Below are 17,698 nucleotides of genomic sequence, written 5' to 3' on the forward strand. Positions count from 1 at the left end.
TGTTCTAGCTTTCCTTCCTCATATGCCCCATCTCATGCTACTAGACCTAGTTGCAATGATGCTTTCTCTTGCTGCTCAAGTGGTTATGCACCCTCTACAAGTCAAACTCAACGCTTAAATTCATCTACGAGAGAGATTGATGACCTAAAGAATCGCATATGGATATTAGATCTTGAAGAACTGCATCCCCAGCCCTACCTTCCAGCCACAAAGATACCAAGTGTTAAATTTCTTAGGGATTTCCTTGTTATTATTAATGGTTCTAAACATTTAGATTTATCTTGGGTGACCTGTAGACCAAGACCCATGTGAAGTTTATAGTCATCTACATATGTTTGATGTACATAATTATTTCCAAAGAGGCACATGTCAAGAGGTTTGTAGACTTAATGGAAAGTTTTGGAATAGAATATGAGGATTCATGGATGAGATTTTTCATTCAGACTCTATGTGGAAATGATAAGAAGTTATCTGGCAGCTTTCCCCATTGTCATTTCTTCTCTTGGGAAAGCCTTTGTGCAGCCCTTAGCAAGAGATACACTTAGGAGATTGATCCCTCCTACCTTATCAAAAAATTTGCAAGTATTAAAAGGAAATGGTGGGAAGTTGTTTCATCCTTTTATCAAAGGTTTTCTGCTGCCTTGTCTGGTATTCTAGAAAATTATAGGCACAAGACTACGGTTTGTATCGACATATTCTGTGATGCTTATGAGTCAGGCCCGAGTTCAGAACCCAAAGAAATGTAGCATTCTAGCTTTTATTAGATTTAAGTACCAATAATCTTTTTGAAGGATATGAGAAATATTATGTAGCTAACTTACTGTGTGAAATTCTGGTAATGACTGAGCTGCTGTTGTGAATAACCATCTTGAGCATACTTCTTGTGTTACTGAGGCTTCTAAGAGTTATACATTAGATGAGAACTACGGCAAGGAGGTAGAGATATTCAGTCTACATCTTGTGACAGCTATATAAATGAGGAAACAGGTATGTGCATGAATGATCTACCAAATGATTCATCTATGCATTAGATGCGCTTCCATACTTTGCTCCCATTTATAATTGTGCTGATGAAGATGATGCTGCAATTGTCTTTGCATTTGTAAACAAAGTTAAAAACTCAATACATAATGATGAGTGTGCTGATGTAAACATTGGTGCTGTAAATGCAAATGATCAGTTAACTATTTAATACTTTATCTTTCTATATCTCCCTTGATTATAACACTACTCCTGAGAGCCTTGCTGCATCTACTTGCTCACATTAGGATGAGATGGATCAGTTGCTCATGAGGATGAATCTGTTGATAGGAACGATAGCATAGACCTTGATTTTCAGTTAGAAGAACTTTCCTTAGAAGAGTGATACTGGTGATCACATCAATGCATAATATGACTTATTCCTTTGATGCAGGATGTGCAATCCTCCCCATGTTGACTGTATGACAAAGAAGGTGAAGTGAAGTTGCAAGTCTGATAGCAGTAGTTATGTTGCAGTAGTTAGTAGCATAGAGTTTAAAATAGAGGGGCAAATTAAAGAACTTGGTTCTTCATTTGAGGAGTCTCCTCATATTGACTTTTGGTCACTGATTTAGACTGCGGTTCAACTTCAAGTCGTGGTTTTTGAACTGTGGTTCAGACATTGGAAAGTATATCAGCACATGTAAGGATGTATGCCAGCTGCTAGCTATCAATAAGTTGGATGAATACACAAATATGTACGAGGTTTCTTCTTTGAAGAAGGCCATGTTTCTTTCCATAATGCTGCATGTCCCATGCATCAATTTCAAGGCTTTCTCTTGGGACGAGCATGCCTATGAAAGAGGGGCTGAGCTACAATATCCAAATGGGTTGGAGTATCAAGATTATATGATCCAACTTGATTCAGCCTAAACTAGACCCATTTTAGTTTGAAAGTCATGGGCAAATGTTGGATGCTAATTATGAGTGTGTCAAGTACCTTTTCTCTCTGGATTATGAGTTCTAGACATTGACTTTCAGCCTCAACCTGTACAAGGTCAGTCAACGTGATGGTGCTGCAGCTGTGAAAGGTGAAGGCTCTTTTTCACCTATGTGCTCATTTTTCGTTACTGATCTTTCTGAGTTTTGTGAACCATAAGTTGCATTGGCTGAATATGATGTGAACAATAGTTGGTTGGAATTGTCCTCTCCTCCTTGTTGCCTTAGGTTTCTTGGAGATTATGAAATTCAATATGGACAGCATTGTGACTATTCATTAAGCACTAGCGATCCACTTTTTCATTGGCAAATTATGTGTTTCAGGTTGTTGCTGTAAAAGGAATACATGCTCGATTCAAGGGCGACCAGATCATTTATTCAGGTGGTGTTTGGTACAGGTAAAAGGAATATCTTAGTTTGTCTATGGCACGATGCCATAGGGTCTTCTTGCAGAGCTTGACTTGTAATATGCTATCAAGTAATTGCTTGCAGCGATATGGACATTTGTTACCATTTTACGCTTACATGTGTAGGGTTGCAAGCTCTGGGATTAATGTTTTGCCTTAAGTTTTCATGGTTTATTTTCTAGTTTCCTTTTTATCTTTTGAGTTGTCTTTGTGTTTGCACATAATGGTTTGTATGTATTTTCTTTGTGCTTCCTATCCCTGTTCTCCTCATATGTCTCTCTCTTTTTGTCAAAGTCCTAGAGACAACTAGTGTCATGTAGTACTCATCCCCAACCAAAGCCATGTTGGTGACCTCGTTATATTTGAAAAAATTATCTACTTTTATTCTATAATGGACCATATTCGGATCACTAATAGAAGAAAACTCATGTTAGGATTCCATTTGTGTACTGAGGGGTTTGTTCAGCATTGCTCATGGTGATTCATATATGTACTGTGGTCTCCTAGTTGTTTGCATATGCATCTATCTTGCATGTCTGAATGTTGATCAATCAATTTGTTGCTTTGTATTTACTCCTTTGACTTCAGTTTTAGTATCTTGGTTTTCTTTGGTCTGTGCTCCATATCACACTGTGGCAACTTAGAGTCTTCAATGAGTTATTGCTAACCACGTGTCACCTTTGGTGGTGGGCCCAATGTTATATTGATGTGGCTTATCATTGACCACACACATTCATCTAGTGGGGCCCTTATCCTACATGGCATGAAAATCCTTCCCGTTGCCTTGTGACAATGTGGCTACAACGAATGCTCATTTCTTAGCTAGATGATCCTCCAAGACAGTTGATTTTATGATTTTTATGCCTAGGTTGAATTTATGATTTTTAAGCTTGGATGAATGCATATTAACCATTGAATAGAAAGACACTATCAAAAGGAATTACAATCTGGCTATATCTTATTTGGAGTTGTTTGACTTTGAGCCCAATATTGCAGCTTTATTTTTCTTTTTTGAGTTGCTTTGTTCTTATTTTTACAAGAACTTTTTGAAGTTTTGGGTTTCTTTGACTTTATTTCTATTGGGTTTTCATGCTTGAAACAATGAACTTCTAATGTCAACACTCTTTCTGTTGGACTTAGAGAGTCCACTTGGCATAATGACTGGTGAACAATGATGTAAGCGTTGTCATTGATTGGCAACCAGTAAATGAAGATAGATACATTGGAAGATAATGCAACCACCGGTAGAAGAATGTACCGGCTAACATATGCATGGTGACTTAGTCGAAGTCACATCAGGCAAACAAGTGGAGCATGCAGTGGATCGAGGATCAAGCGTAAAGGGTCACTGATGATTTGACAGGATGAAAGAACAGTCAGAAAGACTGATGTGACAAGCATTTAGGAAGTAGCGGTTGATGGACGTAAGCACAAAAACTAGTTGTAGGCTCACAGAGGGATTGGCAGGCCTACCAGTCTAGAGCCCTACTAGTAGGTGTCACAGGTATTCTGTGATCAGCTCAAGTATGCAATTCAAACTCAAATTTGAGCAGGATTTTGTTTTCGGTAATAACACCAAAATATCAAAGAGTGTATAAAGACACTCAAACTTCATTTATGAAGTTGTTGTTCAAGTTGTTCATAGTGTCAGTGTAAGCTAGTGAAGGAGACCACAATTATACAAGAAAGAGCCAAACATCAAACTGGTTGTCAAAGACAACAAGAAAGAGGTGAACCAGTGTAGTTCACAGGACAAACCAGAGAAAGGAAGATCAGTGAATCTTCAAGGTGTCAACATAGAGATCTACAAGAAAAAAAGTGTTGTTATTTAGATCACCCACTTAGATTGCTTACTATTGCATCTATTTGTAAGCTCTTAACTAGGCAAGCTTCAGTAGTAAGCTTTATAAATCTTCTCACAAGGCACCTCTTAGAAGGAGTGTTTGTAAATCCTCTTAACCAGGTAGCTTTCATAAGCTTTTGTAATCCTTATAGGTTATGAACATTCCTAACAGAATGTGTTCTCACAAAACACAGTTGTAGCCTTTAACAGGGCAACCCTTTACTTGCATTATAAGGGCTAGTTGGTATATTCCTCCCACTGTGGTTTTCATCCTCTCATCAAGAGTTTTCACATACCTTGTGCCATTGATGTATGCATTTGTGTGTGAGTTACTTGTTTTTATACTATTGCATTCATTGTTTTATTTTTGTTTAGAACATTTAGAGTCAAGATTGTTCAGCTAGGAACAAGGTTAACCGGTAAGAAAGTTAGTACTAATTCAACCAGCGCCCCTCCCCCCCCCCAAGTATTAGTTGGGGTCAACAATTGGTATCAGAGCACAAACCCTAGTTGCAACAAGCTTAACAGCTTGAGGAGATCTAATGGAAGCCTTCAGACTATAGAGGCAGCTCGACGAAGTTTTTGATACTATTGAAGGTTTGATGGGTAAGCTGAGAAAGTCATTAAGAAAGAGGAAGAAACTAATGAAGAAACTCCATGAGATTCAAGAGCTCATTGAAAAGTTAGATCAAAGGAATCAAATGAAGTCATATCTGATCTCATGATAGACAATGAGAAGCTGAAAGAAACCATAGCAGTGGTGAAGAAAGAAAAGGAAGAAGTAGTCAAAGGAATGAGAAAGGCACAAGAGGAACAAGACAATGCCATTTTGTCCAAAGAGGAAACTAAGGAAGTGCTAAGAAGAGATCAAGAGGCTAAAAGAACGACTAATAAAGTAGAAAGAATGAAAGATGCACGAATAGTGGAGAGAGGCGTGGAAAACAATCAAACTCATATGGAGCAATTCACGCAACTAACTGAGCAAGTACTCAACTGAAAATTTGAGGAGTACAAATGAAAGGAACAAGAGTTAAGAAGATTCAATGAGATCTCAAAGAAGATTGATGAACAATTAAAAGCTCAAAGAAGAAACAAAAGTACCACCAGTCTTGGCTATGTAGGTGACAAAAAGACTAAAGCTGGAGAGTCATCTAAAAGCAAGATCTAACCAATCATCTTCGAAGTCAATGAGTCCCACTAGAAGAGACAAATTCACCACACCAGTTTGCACTACCTGTGGGAACAATGATTATTCTACAAGACATTGCTAGTTGAGGGTGAGCCACAAGAACAACACTGGACAATGGAAAGGTACCGGAGTGATGTACTTCAAATATCACAAGATTGGGCACCTCGCAAGAGATTGCAAAAGCAATAGAAGACCAAATAATCAATCTCCTAATGAGAAAGGGATGAGCAAGATTGTAGATAGAGAGAAAGTCGAGGACTTTTCCAAGATATGGACCAAGAAGAGCGAGGAAGCAGAGACAATCAAGTCTGCAGAGGTTGTAAGCTCACCAGTTAGTGGTGAGACCTCAAAGATGAACTAAGCTAATCTATAGCTTAAGGAATTATGTAATCAAAGAAAATCCTACACTAGTCCCCTAGTCTAAACTTGTTAATTGCATAAAGTGATGTCAAAGGCTACTGAGTTTTATGTATACCGAAAAATATGCACCACTTATACAGCTCACAAGATGAAAGGTGAAAAGTGACCATTGCTCAACGGATTGAAAGCATTAAATGGCTCAAGTCCAGTGATAGGTGAAGATTTTGCTTACCATTGCAACCCTAACATTACAATTCCAAGATATATATAGATTCATCACGAGTCATTTATCACTTTGCAAGATTAAAATCTTTTGAGGTTTCATAATTGCAAATATCTAGTGAATTTGTAATCGTTGTGATTGAGAAAAAAGTAAAGTGCGAAGAGTGAATCACTGAACAAGAAACAGTGATGAATTGAGCAGTGTAACCAATCAAAAAAAAAGGATCCAATAGTCAAAGAGGATAACAAAGTGATGTTGATTGATGGAAGAGAGATTGATCATCCTAAATATGAGAGCATGTGGTTGAAGGGAGAAGATGTAGAAGAGGAAGGAGAATTGTCATCACTACCTATTGATGTTCTACTTACAAAAGATGTAAGTAAGTATTTGGATGTCGAGACACAAATTGGGCGACAAGACAATTCCTGAGTTATACAAAGCTTTTTGCTCAAAAGGGGCTTTGAAGGATGAACACAAGAAATCGGAGAAGTCAACCCTGAATAAAGTTGTAGACATACCGAACTGCTTTCATGAAGAATGTGTGAGATTTGTGTTGAGCAAAGTTCATAACCAATGTATGTGGCTATAAAATCATTAAGTTAGTGATACAAAAGGTAACTAGATTCAATGCTACTGGAAATCAGCTAACTAGTAGTTTGATTTTGGCAAGGCAAGCAACAGAGCTCACAGGAGGACATTTGTCTCATAATGCAAGGGCGTGCACAATGAATGACATCCCGAATCCAGAAGTAAGATTCACGACAATGGTAATAGGCTATAGAATATATCATGCATTTAAGGAAAACGGTTTTCCTAGTGGGCAGCATATGGAACTCATCAAATCATACACAAAAAGGCCACACTTGACCTAAGCAAATGGCTGCATGGCCAAATTATGGAGAATCAAGGTACGATCAAGAAAGATTTTAGCAACCAAGCTCTTAAGTTTGGTTCAAAATTAGTATGCATATTCTCCTATTTTAGAGGAGAATTCCTAGTGTTTCAACCTTTCAAATGGTCAAAGGAGAAACCAATAACTGCATAGATTAGCAGAATGTATAGGAGACTCGAGGGCCAAGGTAACGCTACTTTGTGGGAGTATTTCAGAAGCTTTTAGCGAGAAATGCACAAGCAAGAAAGGGTTCATGTCAACCTAGTGGAGAAATACAAAAAGGATATATGTTTTATTGCAAAAAGAGACAAATGTATTGTACAAGTTGTACAACCAAGGACTCATTGGTTGACACCTTTTCAATATGAGGTAAGTGAAGAAGTGGCAAGACCACACATAGAGAGGTTGTTAGCTATGCCAAAAAGCTCGATTCTACCAAGGTTTGGCACTTGCATGGAGATATGAAATAGGCTTCTTAAGCAAAAGAATGCAAAGGAGAGTATGCCACAAACAACAAGGTCATCCCAAGTCATAGAGATTGAAGAAATGGGCAATGAAGAGATGGATGCCGAACTCGCCAGAGATTCCCCACCAAAGTCTCAAGCATGGATGGAAGAAAAAGAATCATCACCAGCACCATTGGAGAAACGATTATGTGATACTTTGACTGACACTGAGGCAAAGAAGATAGCGAAAAAAAGGTAAGCGGAAGTCAACCTCACTCTCATTAGATGACATTCTAGATGAAATATTAGAACAGTAATTGTGTTGTACTGTACTAAAAAAATAGATTCTCTATGTTTAACAAAGAGAAAAAGGACAAGATTGTAAAAGCAATTCTGACAAGTATGGGAACAACCAATAAAAGACCATCGGAAATTAGAAGCATGCTACCCAGGGAACTAAGCAAAATAATATATGAGAAGTGAAGTGCAGGTGTGCATAGCTTTGGAAAAATACTCTATCTAAAATGAGACTTGAGATAGAAGAAATGATTGAGAGAACACTGATAGAAGTGAATAGGCAAATGTTTAGCATGCATGAAAGCATAGCTAGTATACTAACCAGTCTAATAAAATTATGTAAGTAGCTCATGAAAGTACAATTAAGAACTAGCAATGGGTAGCCAAGGACATAGACGCACTCATTTTGAAGAACCAGCAAGGAGGCATCAAGGAACAATTAGAATCAAAAGGAAAAGTGACAAATGAAGAAGCTAAGGAAAAAGAAAGCAAGAGCGAGGAACAAGTAGTGAGCCAAGGCACAAGTGATGTAGCCAGTCGCATCAAATCCTGAAAGAGAACAGGTGCCACAGAAGGTGGACACCATGGAGAAACAAGATAAAGTGACTAAGGAGAAGTCTTCTGAACCACTAAGGCAGAAAAGTGCACCAAAAATTCAAACTCCGGATTCTGAACAGAAAAGCAATGTTCCACTAGTCGCATAAGACATTGCATCTGCAATTGATTCCCAAAGAAGAACACAAAGTGGAGATAAAGTTGAGTCACCTATCATTATGACTCAACTAGAGATAGATGAGACCATCAGGAAATCAACATGGGAAGTTGAGTCCTCTCTTGAAAAAGTTCAGGAACTAGATATGGAGAGAGCACCTAAGAAAACATAGATCCTGGTCAAGGAAGAAGCACAGCCAAAAGAGAAAACTCTTTAGAAGGAGAAAACACAAAAAAAGACATTGGAAAAAGACAAATTTGTCTCAATAGTAGAGGAAGTGTAACCTAAAGATGCACAGACAACTATGAGAGAAGTGACACCATCAAAATCCAAGGTGTCAAAAAGCAAAACTATTGGATAGAGAAGTATAAGAAGTAAGTCAAGGGCTGACGGAGATGCACTCGACAAGAAGAGAAACAAAAAGGTTGATGCTTATCATCATCATCATCCAGTATAGAAGATGAAGGAGAACTCTTTGAACAAGATGTGGAAACAAAAGCAAAGAAGAAAACTCTTGACAAAGTCATTGCAGAAAGGAAAACCAGAGTAAAGAAAATAAGTCTAGAACTTAAGGAATACTCAAAGATTCTAAAGAGGCATGAAAAATTCAATGTAGTAAGAGACAACAAAGGGCCAAAACATTGGTCACGACCAGAGACATAATTGTAGAACTATATTACGCCTTTAATATTGGTGTATATAGGATTATGAATAGTCAACTTGTGACTATCTTAATCCTTAATTAAGTCATGTTATCATTATTATATTATTATTTAGGTAGGTAGGTCGGCCTAGGTGTTAGGTAAGGTTGTGTCTATTCAGCCAAAGCATAATTAGGTATATATAGGAGGTTGTGAGTCTTATTTCAACATCATATTGTGAAGTGTGTTCTCATTGGAGATATTTGAAGGTTGCCCCCTTGAAGTGGCCTATTACTCTCAGTTATTATCAAGTATTTATAGAATATTTCATATTATCTCTTCTATTCTGCAAGTTATTTCATTACAAGTGGCATCAGAGCATGATCTTGACACCAATGGAAGAATTTACTAGTTGAAGAGGTCACATGGGAGGATGAAGAGTTCATTCAGAAGAATCCACACTTGGTTAGCATTGGGGACAATGCTTCTTTGAAGAGAGGGGGCATGCTACAGCCTTAATATTGGTTTATATAGGATTATGAATAGTCAACTTGTGGCTATCTTAATCCTTAATTAAGTCATGTTATCGTTATTATATTATTATTTAGGTAGGTAGGTCGGCCTAGGTGTTATGTAGGGTTGTGTCTATTCAGCCTAAGCATAATTAGGTATATATAGGAGGTTTTGAGTCTTATTTGAACATCATATTGTGAAGTGTGTTCTCATTGGAGATATTTGGAGGTTGCCCCCTCGAAGTGGCCTATTACTCTCAGTTATTATCAAGTATTTATAGAATATTTCATATTATCTCTTCTATTGTGCAAGTTATTTCATTACAAACTAGCATCAGAAGCCACCTATGATCCTAATGCAGATCTGATCAGTCAACTTACGGATTTAGTTGACGACATCAAAGAACAACTAAGAGTTATTGAGAAAATAGAAGAAAAGAAAGTAGAAGCAAAAAGAATTGAGAAGCTCCTAAGCCTTATCTAGCTTAGAAAGGTGATACTGCAAGAGGTAAAGGATGAAATGGTTGAGGCACTCAAGGCAATACAACCTATACTACAAAAGGTGTCTGATCCAAGTTTGTTCACAAGTGACTTAGAACAGACAATCCAGAAATCTCAACAAGAGCTTCAACTAATGCAAAGGGCATTCAATTCAATAACAAATTCTTCTACAGCATATATGACTTAAGACTCAAGAAAGCCTTCACCTAATTCAAAGGGTAAAGGAAGAACAAGAAAAGAGAACTCTAAGGCTTCTAGAACTTAAAAGTATACCGTCACCCCTAATAAGTATTATCCAAGAACACAATGCGGATGCAAAAGCACTCATTGTCAAACCACTGGTGAGTACACAAGATGGGAATGAAGAACGCTTGGCTGATATTAGAAGTGCGACTATTGCACTCACAAAACTAAAGGCATCGTGGACCGCCCACCTTGCAAATGCACAAGGTTAATACAAAGATATATTTGACAGGTTGTAACCCTTTATCATTGATGACAAAAAGGGGGAGAATGAAAAAAGGGGAGATGAACAAGAGGGGAAATGATTTGTGAAATAGGGGGAGATAATCAATGAAAAGAGGAAGAATAAACACAGGGGGAGCGTGAGAGAAAAGTAAGGCACATAGAAGCACAATAGAAGGAAAGAGACAAGGCAGAAGAGATTATGTTGAAGGAGAGTTTCAACGTTTTCCGACTAAGTCCACTCCAATGTAAGAGTCTTCTATCGGTATGGTCGAACAAAAAAAGGAGAAACAAATTGAAGCCAAAGGTCTTGACAAAATGATTCAAGATGGTTGTAGGTTTTGCCATCAATGCCAAATGGGGAGTTGGCATGATGACTAGTGAACAGTGATGTGAATGTTGTCATTGATTGGCAACCGGTCAGTGAAGATAGAGACCTTACAAGATAGTGCAACAATTGGTAGAAGAATGTAATAGTTAACATATGCATGATGACTTAGTCAAAGTCACGTCAGGCAAACAGGTGAAGCATGCAGTGAATCAAGGATCAAGCATAAAGGGTCACTGATGATTTGACAGGATGAAGGACAGTCAGGAAGATTGGCATGAGAAGCATTCAAGAAGTAGCAGTTGATGGACACAAGGATAGAAGCTAGTTGTAGGTTCACAGAGGGACTAACAGGCGTACTAGTCTAGACCCCTACCAGTAGATGTCACAGTTATTTTGTGATCAGCTCGAGTATGCAATTTAAACTCAAACTTGAGCAGGATTTTGTTTTGGGTGATGTTGCCCACATATTAAAGAATGCATAGTGTAAGTACAAGCTAGTGAAGGAGACCATAGTTGTAGAGGAAAGAGCCGAACAGAAAACTGGTTGTCAAAGACAAAGAAAGAGGTGAATCAGTGCAGTTCACAGGAAAAGCTAGAGAAAGGACAAAGATCAATGAATCTTGAAGGAGTCATCATGGAGATCTACAAGGCAAGATAGTGATGTTATTTAGATCACCCACTTAGATTACTTTCTTACCATTGCATCTATTTGTAAGCTCTTAACGGGGATAGCTTCAATAGTAAGCTTTATAAATCCTCTCACAAGGTACCTCCTAGAATGAATGTCTGTAAATCCTCTAACCAGGTAGCTTTTATAAGATTTTGTAATCCTTACAAGTTATGAACATTCCTAATAGAATGTGTTCTCAAAAGGAACAACTATAGCCTTTAACATGGCAACCCTTTACCTGCATTATAAGGACTAGTGGGTATATTACTCCCACCATGGTTTTCATCCTCTCATCAAGGGTTTCTACGAATAAAATCCTTGTGTCATTGATGTATACATTTGTTTGTGAGTTTTCTTGCTTTTATAGTGTTGCATTCATTGCTTTATTGCTGTTTGGAACATTTGCAGTCAAGTTTATTCAGCTTGGAACAATGTTAACTGGTAAGGAAGTTCATACTGATTCACCCCCCCTCAATACCGGTTGGGGCCAACACTTTCAGTTTCAATAGAGCTCAGAGTTTTCCTGTCACCTACCATTGCAGAGAAATACAGTGAAGGACAAAGCTAAAGTAGAGTGAATTACTGAATCCTGAAAATAAAATTATGTAGAGAAATCAGAGGGGAAGTTGTAATAACATAAAGAAGCTGTTCTGCCTGGAAAAGAAACAGAGAGAAAACCTACTCTGTCAAGGTTGTTAAGGCGACTGTGTGTATAAAAATATTATTGTGGTTTATGTGCTTGCAGACAAAGGCTTTACAATACCAACAATTAAATTATTAATGTTTAAATGGTTTCTAATAGGAATGTCATTGAAAATCCAGCTTATGACAAGAGATGCCTTCAGCTTCAAAGTTCAAGGATGTTAGTAGAGCCACATTTCATAATGTTGAGCTATTGTGGGGTGAATTCCTGAACCCCTAAAGCAAAGACCAGCCCCAGTAAACCTGATGCATATGCGAACACCCACGACGTAGATTATTTTGATAGCCTGGATGTCTCTTCCATGGAAAAATCACACCGGATTTTTAGTCTACTCCAGTTCAGTCTCATTTTTTATTGTGTATGGATTTCAGTAATGTTAGTTTCTATTTCTGTTCTGTTTTGGCAAGATGAATGTTTGTATAGCTCAGAGGGAATCTTCCAGTGTTTCAATGGCTTTTATGGTGGGAAGATTGTCTGAGTTTCTTAGCAGAATGAAAAATAAGAATGTCATGGCCTTCCAAAGATTATGAGTACCTTCGGAGATTCTTCTCTTCTTTTATTTTCAACCTCATCAGCGTATATTGTGCTTTTAGATGAAATGTTGTTTGTGGTTTTGTTGGTTTCTTGCAAATTTAGTTTCTTAGCAAGGGCAATTCTAGTACTTAGCTTCTCCAGAATAACCTAGAGGACTATACAGTAAAAATAGATTATGCATTCTGCACAACTGCAATGCTCATATTAGAGGGTTGGATTCCATAAACTGAAACCCCTTTTATAATCAGAAGGAAAAAACTCAAACCTTGAAGGCAGGTCAAAAATTTTAATCAAAAAATTGTGTCAACGATGAGCTGAAAAATTAATCTTTCAAACTTATTAATAGTCATGACCAATAGCTGTACTTGGCTATGAGTGACCATGAAAAAAGAAAGAATATAAAATAGTAGCTCTTAGTGATCACCATAGTGGACGAAATCTGAGACAATAAAGTCCCTTTGGCAGAATCACAGAAAAGAATAACCTCAAATAACTGTTTAAATCAATTTCAAAAATATGAGGCCAAAAGTGTAAAACAAGCAGCAGCAGCAGCAACAACAACAATGCAACTAATCACGATGGGATTTGATTTATATCGGAAACAGAGTATATTCCAGAATATTAAAGAGCGTCTAATAGCATTTCTTGGAAACAAAAACTGTGAAAAACAATTAACGTTAGAATTTGTCATGTACTCCTATATTTTGAATCTCTGTTGCTAGCCTTTGAAATAAAACTCAGTTACTAAATTAGTTTGCAATTAGTAATCCAAAAATAAAATGTGAATCTAGAATTAAATAGATGGACTACATAAAACCAAGTTCTGAAAAAAGGAGTGTTCTATTAATGCAAATCAGATAATTTCATAAATGACTTCATAACAACTTCACCTTCTTCATGGTTACGCCTATATTTCTGCAAAAAACAAATAGTAAACCAATAAACTCCTTATTGAACATAAACATCGATTGATACAATTGCCAATCTATAGGAATATAATTATGTTCCAAAACCCAAACGAACCTGCAGATGGCTTTTCACACGATCAATTGTCAAACCTTCTACATCCATAATTCTTAAAATGCCACTTGGGGTAGCTTCTACATGCCAATAGCAACAGTGCAGTAAATAAGAATTGATTGTACAGACTCCAACTTAGTACTGAAAAAAAACACGAATTTCTCACAATTTGAGTCTTAGTGCTATTACTCACCATCTGCACCACCAAGTTGACTAACAGATCTTACAAAATCGTTATGGAGTTCTGGAGTCCACTTCATCCGTTTCTTATTGCCATGTGCAGGTGCCGAGATGACGCCTCCTATAGTGACCACATCCTGCTGAGCTACCTGTGGTTCCTGGGGCAACAATCTTAATGTAAATTCCTTTGGTGCTTGATGGGTAACCTATACAAGAGTACAATATTTATGTAACAGACTCACAACAGTTGACTGAAAATAACAGGTATAAGGGTATAATATTTAAGTCAGCATCAAGCAACAGGAAATATAGAGAAACTCATCACTACTGTTAGAAAAAGCAAGCAATACATGTCCTGTACGGTAAAGCTTAAGCAGCTGATTCGTTGTTATGTGTAACATCTAAAATGACGGATGACACACTATTTGGGCAGTGTAGACTGCATAGGGGCTCTTCCAATGCATGGTCAGGAGTGGAGATGGATTGTAGCTCAGCCCACCATATGAACAGGAGGTCTTGTGTTTGAGTCCTAGCCGTTCTATGGAAAAATACAAAACAAAGATAAAGATAAAATATTAAAGAAGTGCCTACATTAAAAGCAGGACTTGAAGTGTTGAAAGTGTTTACAGGATCATTCCAGTCAGTGCCCATAGTATCAATAGCTGGAGAAAAATCTGTAGCCGTACCTGAGGCTGACACGCAGACTGCACTGTATGATATTGACCCTCACCAATTCCATTACCCTCTTCCCTTTGATGATGACGATGCTGATGCCTATGGCTTTGGCCGCTGCATGCTGACAGAGGCACTTCTGCCTTCGAGCCCAGTAAATCATACACCTGTATAAGGATAAGGGTACATTACATATGTCAGCATCAGGCAACTGGAAATAATAAGAGTATATTATATATGTCAGCATCAAGCAACCGGAAATGTATAGAAACTCATCACTATTGTTGGAAAAATCCAACAGTACATTTTCTAGACACTAGAGCTTAAACAGCCGGTTCATTGTCATTTGAAAGATCCAAAACCACATCTAACAAACGATTATGGGTGTTCTGGATAGCGTAGGGGCCATCCAAAGAATGTTCTGAAGTGGAGAGGAGCTATATCTCAGCCCAGCATTTTAACTGGAGGCCTTGTGTTTGAATCTCGGCTGTTGAATGGAAAATAATAAATAAAGATCAAGATAAAGAAAGGTAGCTTACATTAAAAGCGGGACTTGAAGTGTTGTATGCGCTCAAAGTAACATCAGCTGAACAAAAATTCTCCGACCATGCCCGAGGCTGGCACCCAGAGTGCTTTATATAATCTCGACCCTCACCGATTTCACTACCCTGTTCACTTTGATGATGACCATGAGGATGATGTCTCTGCCTCTGGTCGCTGCAATCTGGCAGAGGAACTCCCTCGTTTAAGCCTAACAAGTCATGCACCTATATAAGGATAACGGTACAATATTTATGTCAGCGTCAGGCAACTGGAAAAAAATTATAAACTAATCGCTATTGCTGGAAGAATCCGACAATATCTGCTCTGAATTGTAAAGCCTAAACAGCCAGTTCGTTGTCAACTGAATGATCTAAAACCAAATACAACAAATTTTTTTGGGCGCTCCGGACTGCGTCTCTTCCAGTGCATGTTCTAGAGTGGAGGGGCTTTAACTGATCCCAGAAAGTTAATGAGGCGTCTTCAGTTTAAGTCCTAGCTGCTCTATGAAAAGTACTAAATAAAAATAAACATAAAGGAAACCAGCTTACATTAAAACCTAGGCTTGACATGTTGTCGTCTTTTAGAGGATCATTCCAGCGAGAGCCCAAAGTATCATCAGCTGGATAAGGATTCGGCGGCCATGCCTGAGGCTGACCCCAGCTCTGATTTGTGCAATATCGATCCTCGCCGATTCCATTACCCAGTTCAATTTGATGATGATCACGATGATGATGAAGATGATGCCTTTGGTTTTCGCTGTTGATCTCTGGCAGAGGCGCTTCCCCGTTCAGGCCCAACAAGTCATGTACCTATACAAGGATAATGGTACAAAATTTATGTCATAATTAAGCAACTGGAAAAACTCAGAAACTCGTCACTACTGTTGAAGGAATTCAACGACACATAATGTGGCCAGTAAAGCTTAAACAGCCAATTCTTTGTAATTTGAAACATCCAACACATAAATAAAACTGTTTTGAGCATTCTAGACCGCATGGAGGATCTTCCAATACACGTTCTGGGGTAAAAGGGTGCTGTAGCTAAACCCAGAATGTTAATGGGAGGTCTTGTGTTTGAGTCCTAACTCTTTTATGAAAAATAATAAATAAATAAAAAGATAAAGAAAGATAGCTTACATTGAAATCAGGGCTCGACGTGTTGTCCGTGTTTTCAGGATCATTCCAGCCAGTGTCCAAAGTATCTTTAGCAGGAAAAAAATTCTGCGGCCATGCCTGAGGCTGATACCCGGTCTGCATTGTACAATAATGACCAATTCCATTAGCCTCTTCTCCTTGGTGATGATCATGTTGATTATGATGATGATGGCTTTGGCTTTGGCTTTTGCATTCTGGCAGAGGCACTACGTTAATTAGGCCCATCAATTCATGCCATTTTTCCTCTGTTCCTGTACTTTGCTCAATATTATTCGTCAAGAATTGTGGGAATTCGTGCGGAGCCTTTGGCAGCTGAGTCATGAAAGGGAAATTGTCAAAGAGTTGTGGTTCTTGCTGCGGAGATAAGTGAAGCCCTGTGTAGGACGAGGTTTGCAACGGAACATCCATGGGATCAAGAGCAATCCCCTGGTTATTCAAATCTTTCATGGGAGAGAAGTTCAGCGGAGGCATGGCAAACGTATTCCAGTGTTCACGACATGGATAGGAAAAAAGGCCAGGAACGGAATCCATAGTTTTCCCTCCGAAATAACTTAAGCCCCCTGCTCTTCTGTTCTTCACTAAGTGCAAGAACGAAATTTCGTTCACCTGTAATGAATGCTGCAAAATATGAAGACAATTTGGGACTGTATATTACAGAATTTTGTCTTCTCGAACAAGAGTAATTTCATACAACATATCCTGTTTTGTAACAGTGATGGCAAATATTTGCAGAGCAATTTCGTTATACTACAGTGGGAAAATTGAATATTTGCAGGGTGGTCTGGAGAATTTTCGTTGGGCATAAGTTTGAAAATGCTTCTTCTGACGTAAATCTTCGTATTCATCGAGTTGCCTCTCATCCTCTGGCTGTCGAAGTTGTAATCTGACGAGGGAAAACTTTAAAATAAGCGAAGCAAATATGCGAGGAAACAGCAAGATAATATAATATAATAATAATAATGGGTTTTAATTTATTTATAAATATAATTATAGTATTTTATATAGGGATAAAATAAACAAAATGGAGCTATTCATAGATTAATTTGATGGAGGTCATATCAATTTAAAAGGGACATAGGAAGGTGATGAAAATCATACCAATTTAAAAGGGGCATAGGAAGGTGAAATGGAAGAAAGAAATTTTGTTTTCTTTTTCTATATATCATTTTAAAAAGATAGAGAATAATATTATCTTTTAGAATGTTTTATATATAATGATATCTAATTTAATTATAATATCTTATATAATTATATGTTATTTAATATAATTTGTATTTAATAAATTGAAATAATAGTAGTATACAAGTTTGAAATGTTTTATATTGATTATCTTTTAGGTATAGCTATGATTTTGGTTAGAGACTTGGGTCAGTATTCTTTAGTTAATGATAGATCGGTTTATGACAGTAATAGATGTGCATTGTTATTATGGGATGAATTTAGA

General features: G+C 37.7%; 1 protein-coding gene across 3 annotated transcripts in view; it reads right to left on the bottom strand.

The window, feature by feature from the left end:
* The window catches only part of LOC149561952 (uncharacterized), a 172,019-nt gene extending 154,898 nt beyond the window's left edge, over positions 1-17,121 (bottom strand). The window contains exons 1-7 of one of the 3 annotated variants that reach the window (XM_089825479.1): positions 16,237-17,121; positions 15,649-15,909; positions 15,097-15,324; positions 14,572-14,724; positions 13,899-14,043; positions 13,709-13,785; positions 13,576-13,600 (exon numbers count right to left, since the gene is read on the bottom strand). In XM_089825479.1, coding sequence (XP_089681605.1) covers positions 13,576-13,600; positions 13,709-13,785; positions 13,899-14,043; positions 14,572-14,724; positions 15,097-15,324; positions 15,649-15,909; positions 16,237-16,785 — 1,438 coding nt within the window. In that variant the 5' untranslated portion in view covers positions 16,786-17,121. The remainder of the gene's footprint in view (positions 1-13,575; positions 13,601-13,708; positions 13,786-13,898; positions 14,044-14,571; positions 14,725-15,096; positions 15,325-15,648; positions 15,910-16,236) is intronic. The other 2 variants (XM_089825477.1, XM_089825478.1) reach the window with 2 other exon arrangements.
* Between the last annotated feature and the right edge of the window lie 577 nt (positions 17,122-17,698).

Source organism: Cupressus sempervirens, chromosome 4, assembly GCF_028749045.1.
Source record: "Cupressus sempervirens isolate cs-2001-9-10 chromosome 4, ASM2874904v1, whole genome shotgun sequence".
NCBI classification, from domain to species: domain Eukaryota; kingdom Viridiplantae; phylum Streptophyta; class Pinopsida; order Cupressales; family Cupressaceae; genus Cupressus; species Cupressus sempervirens.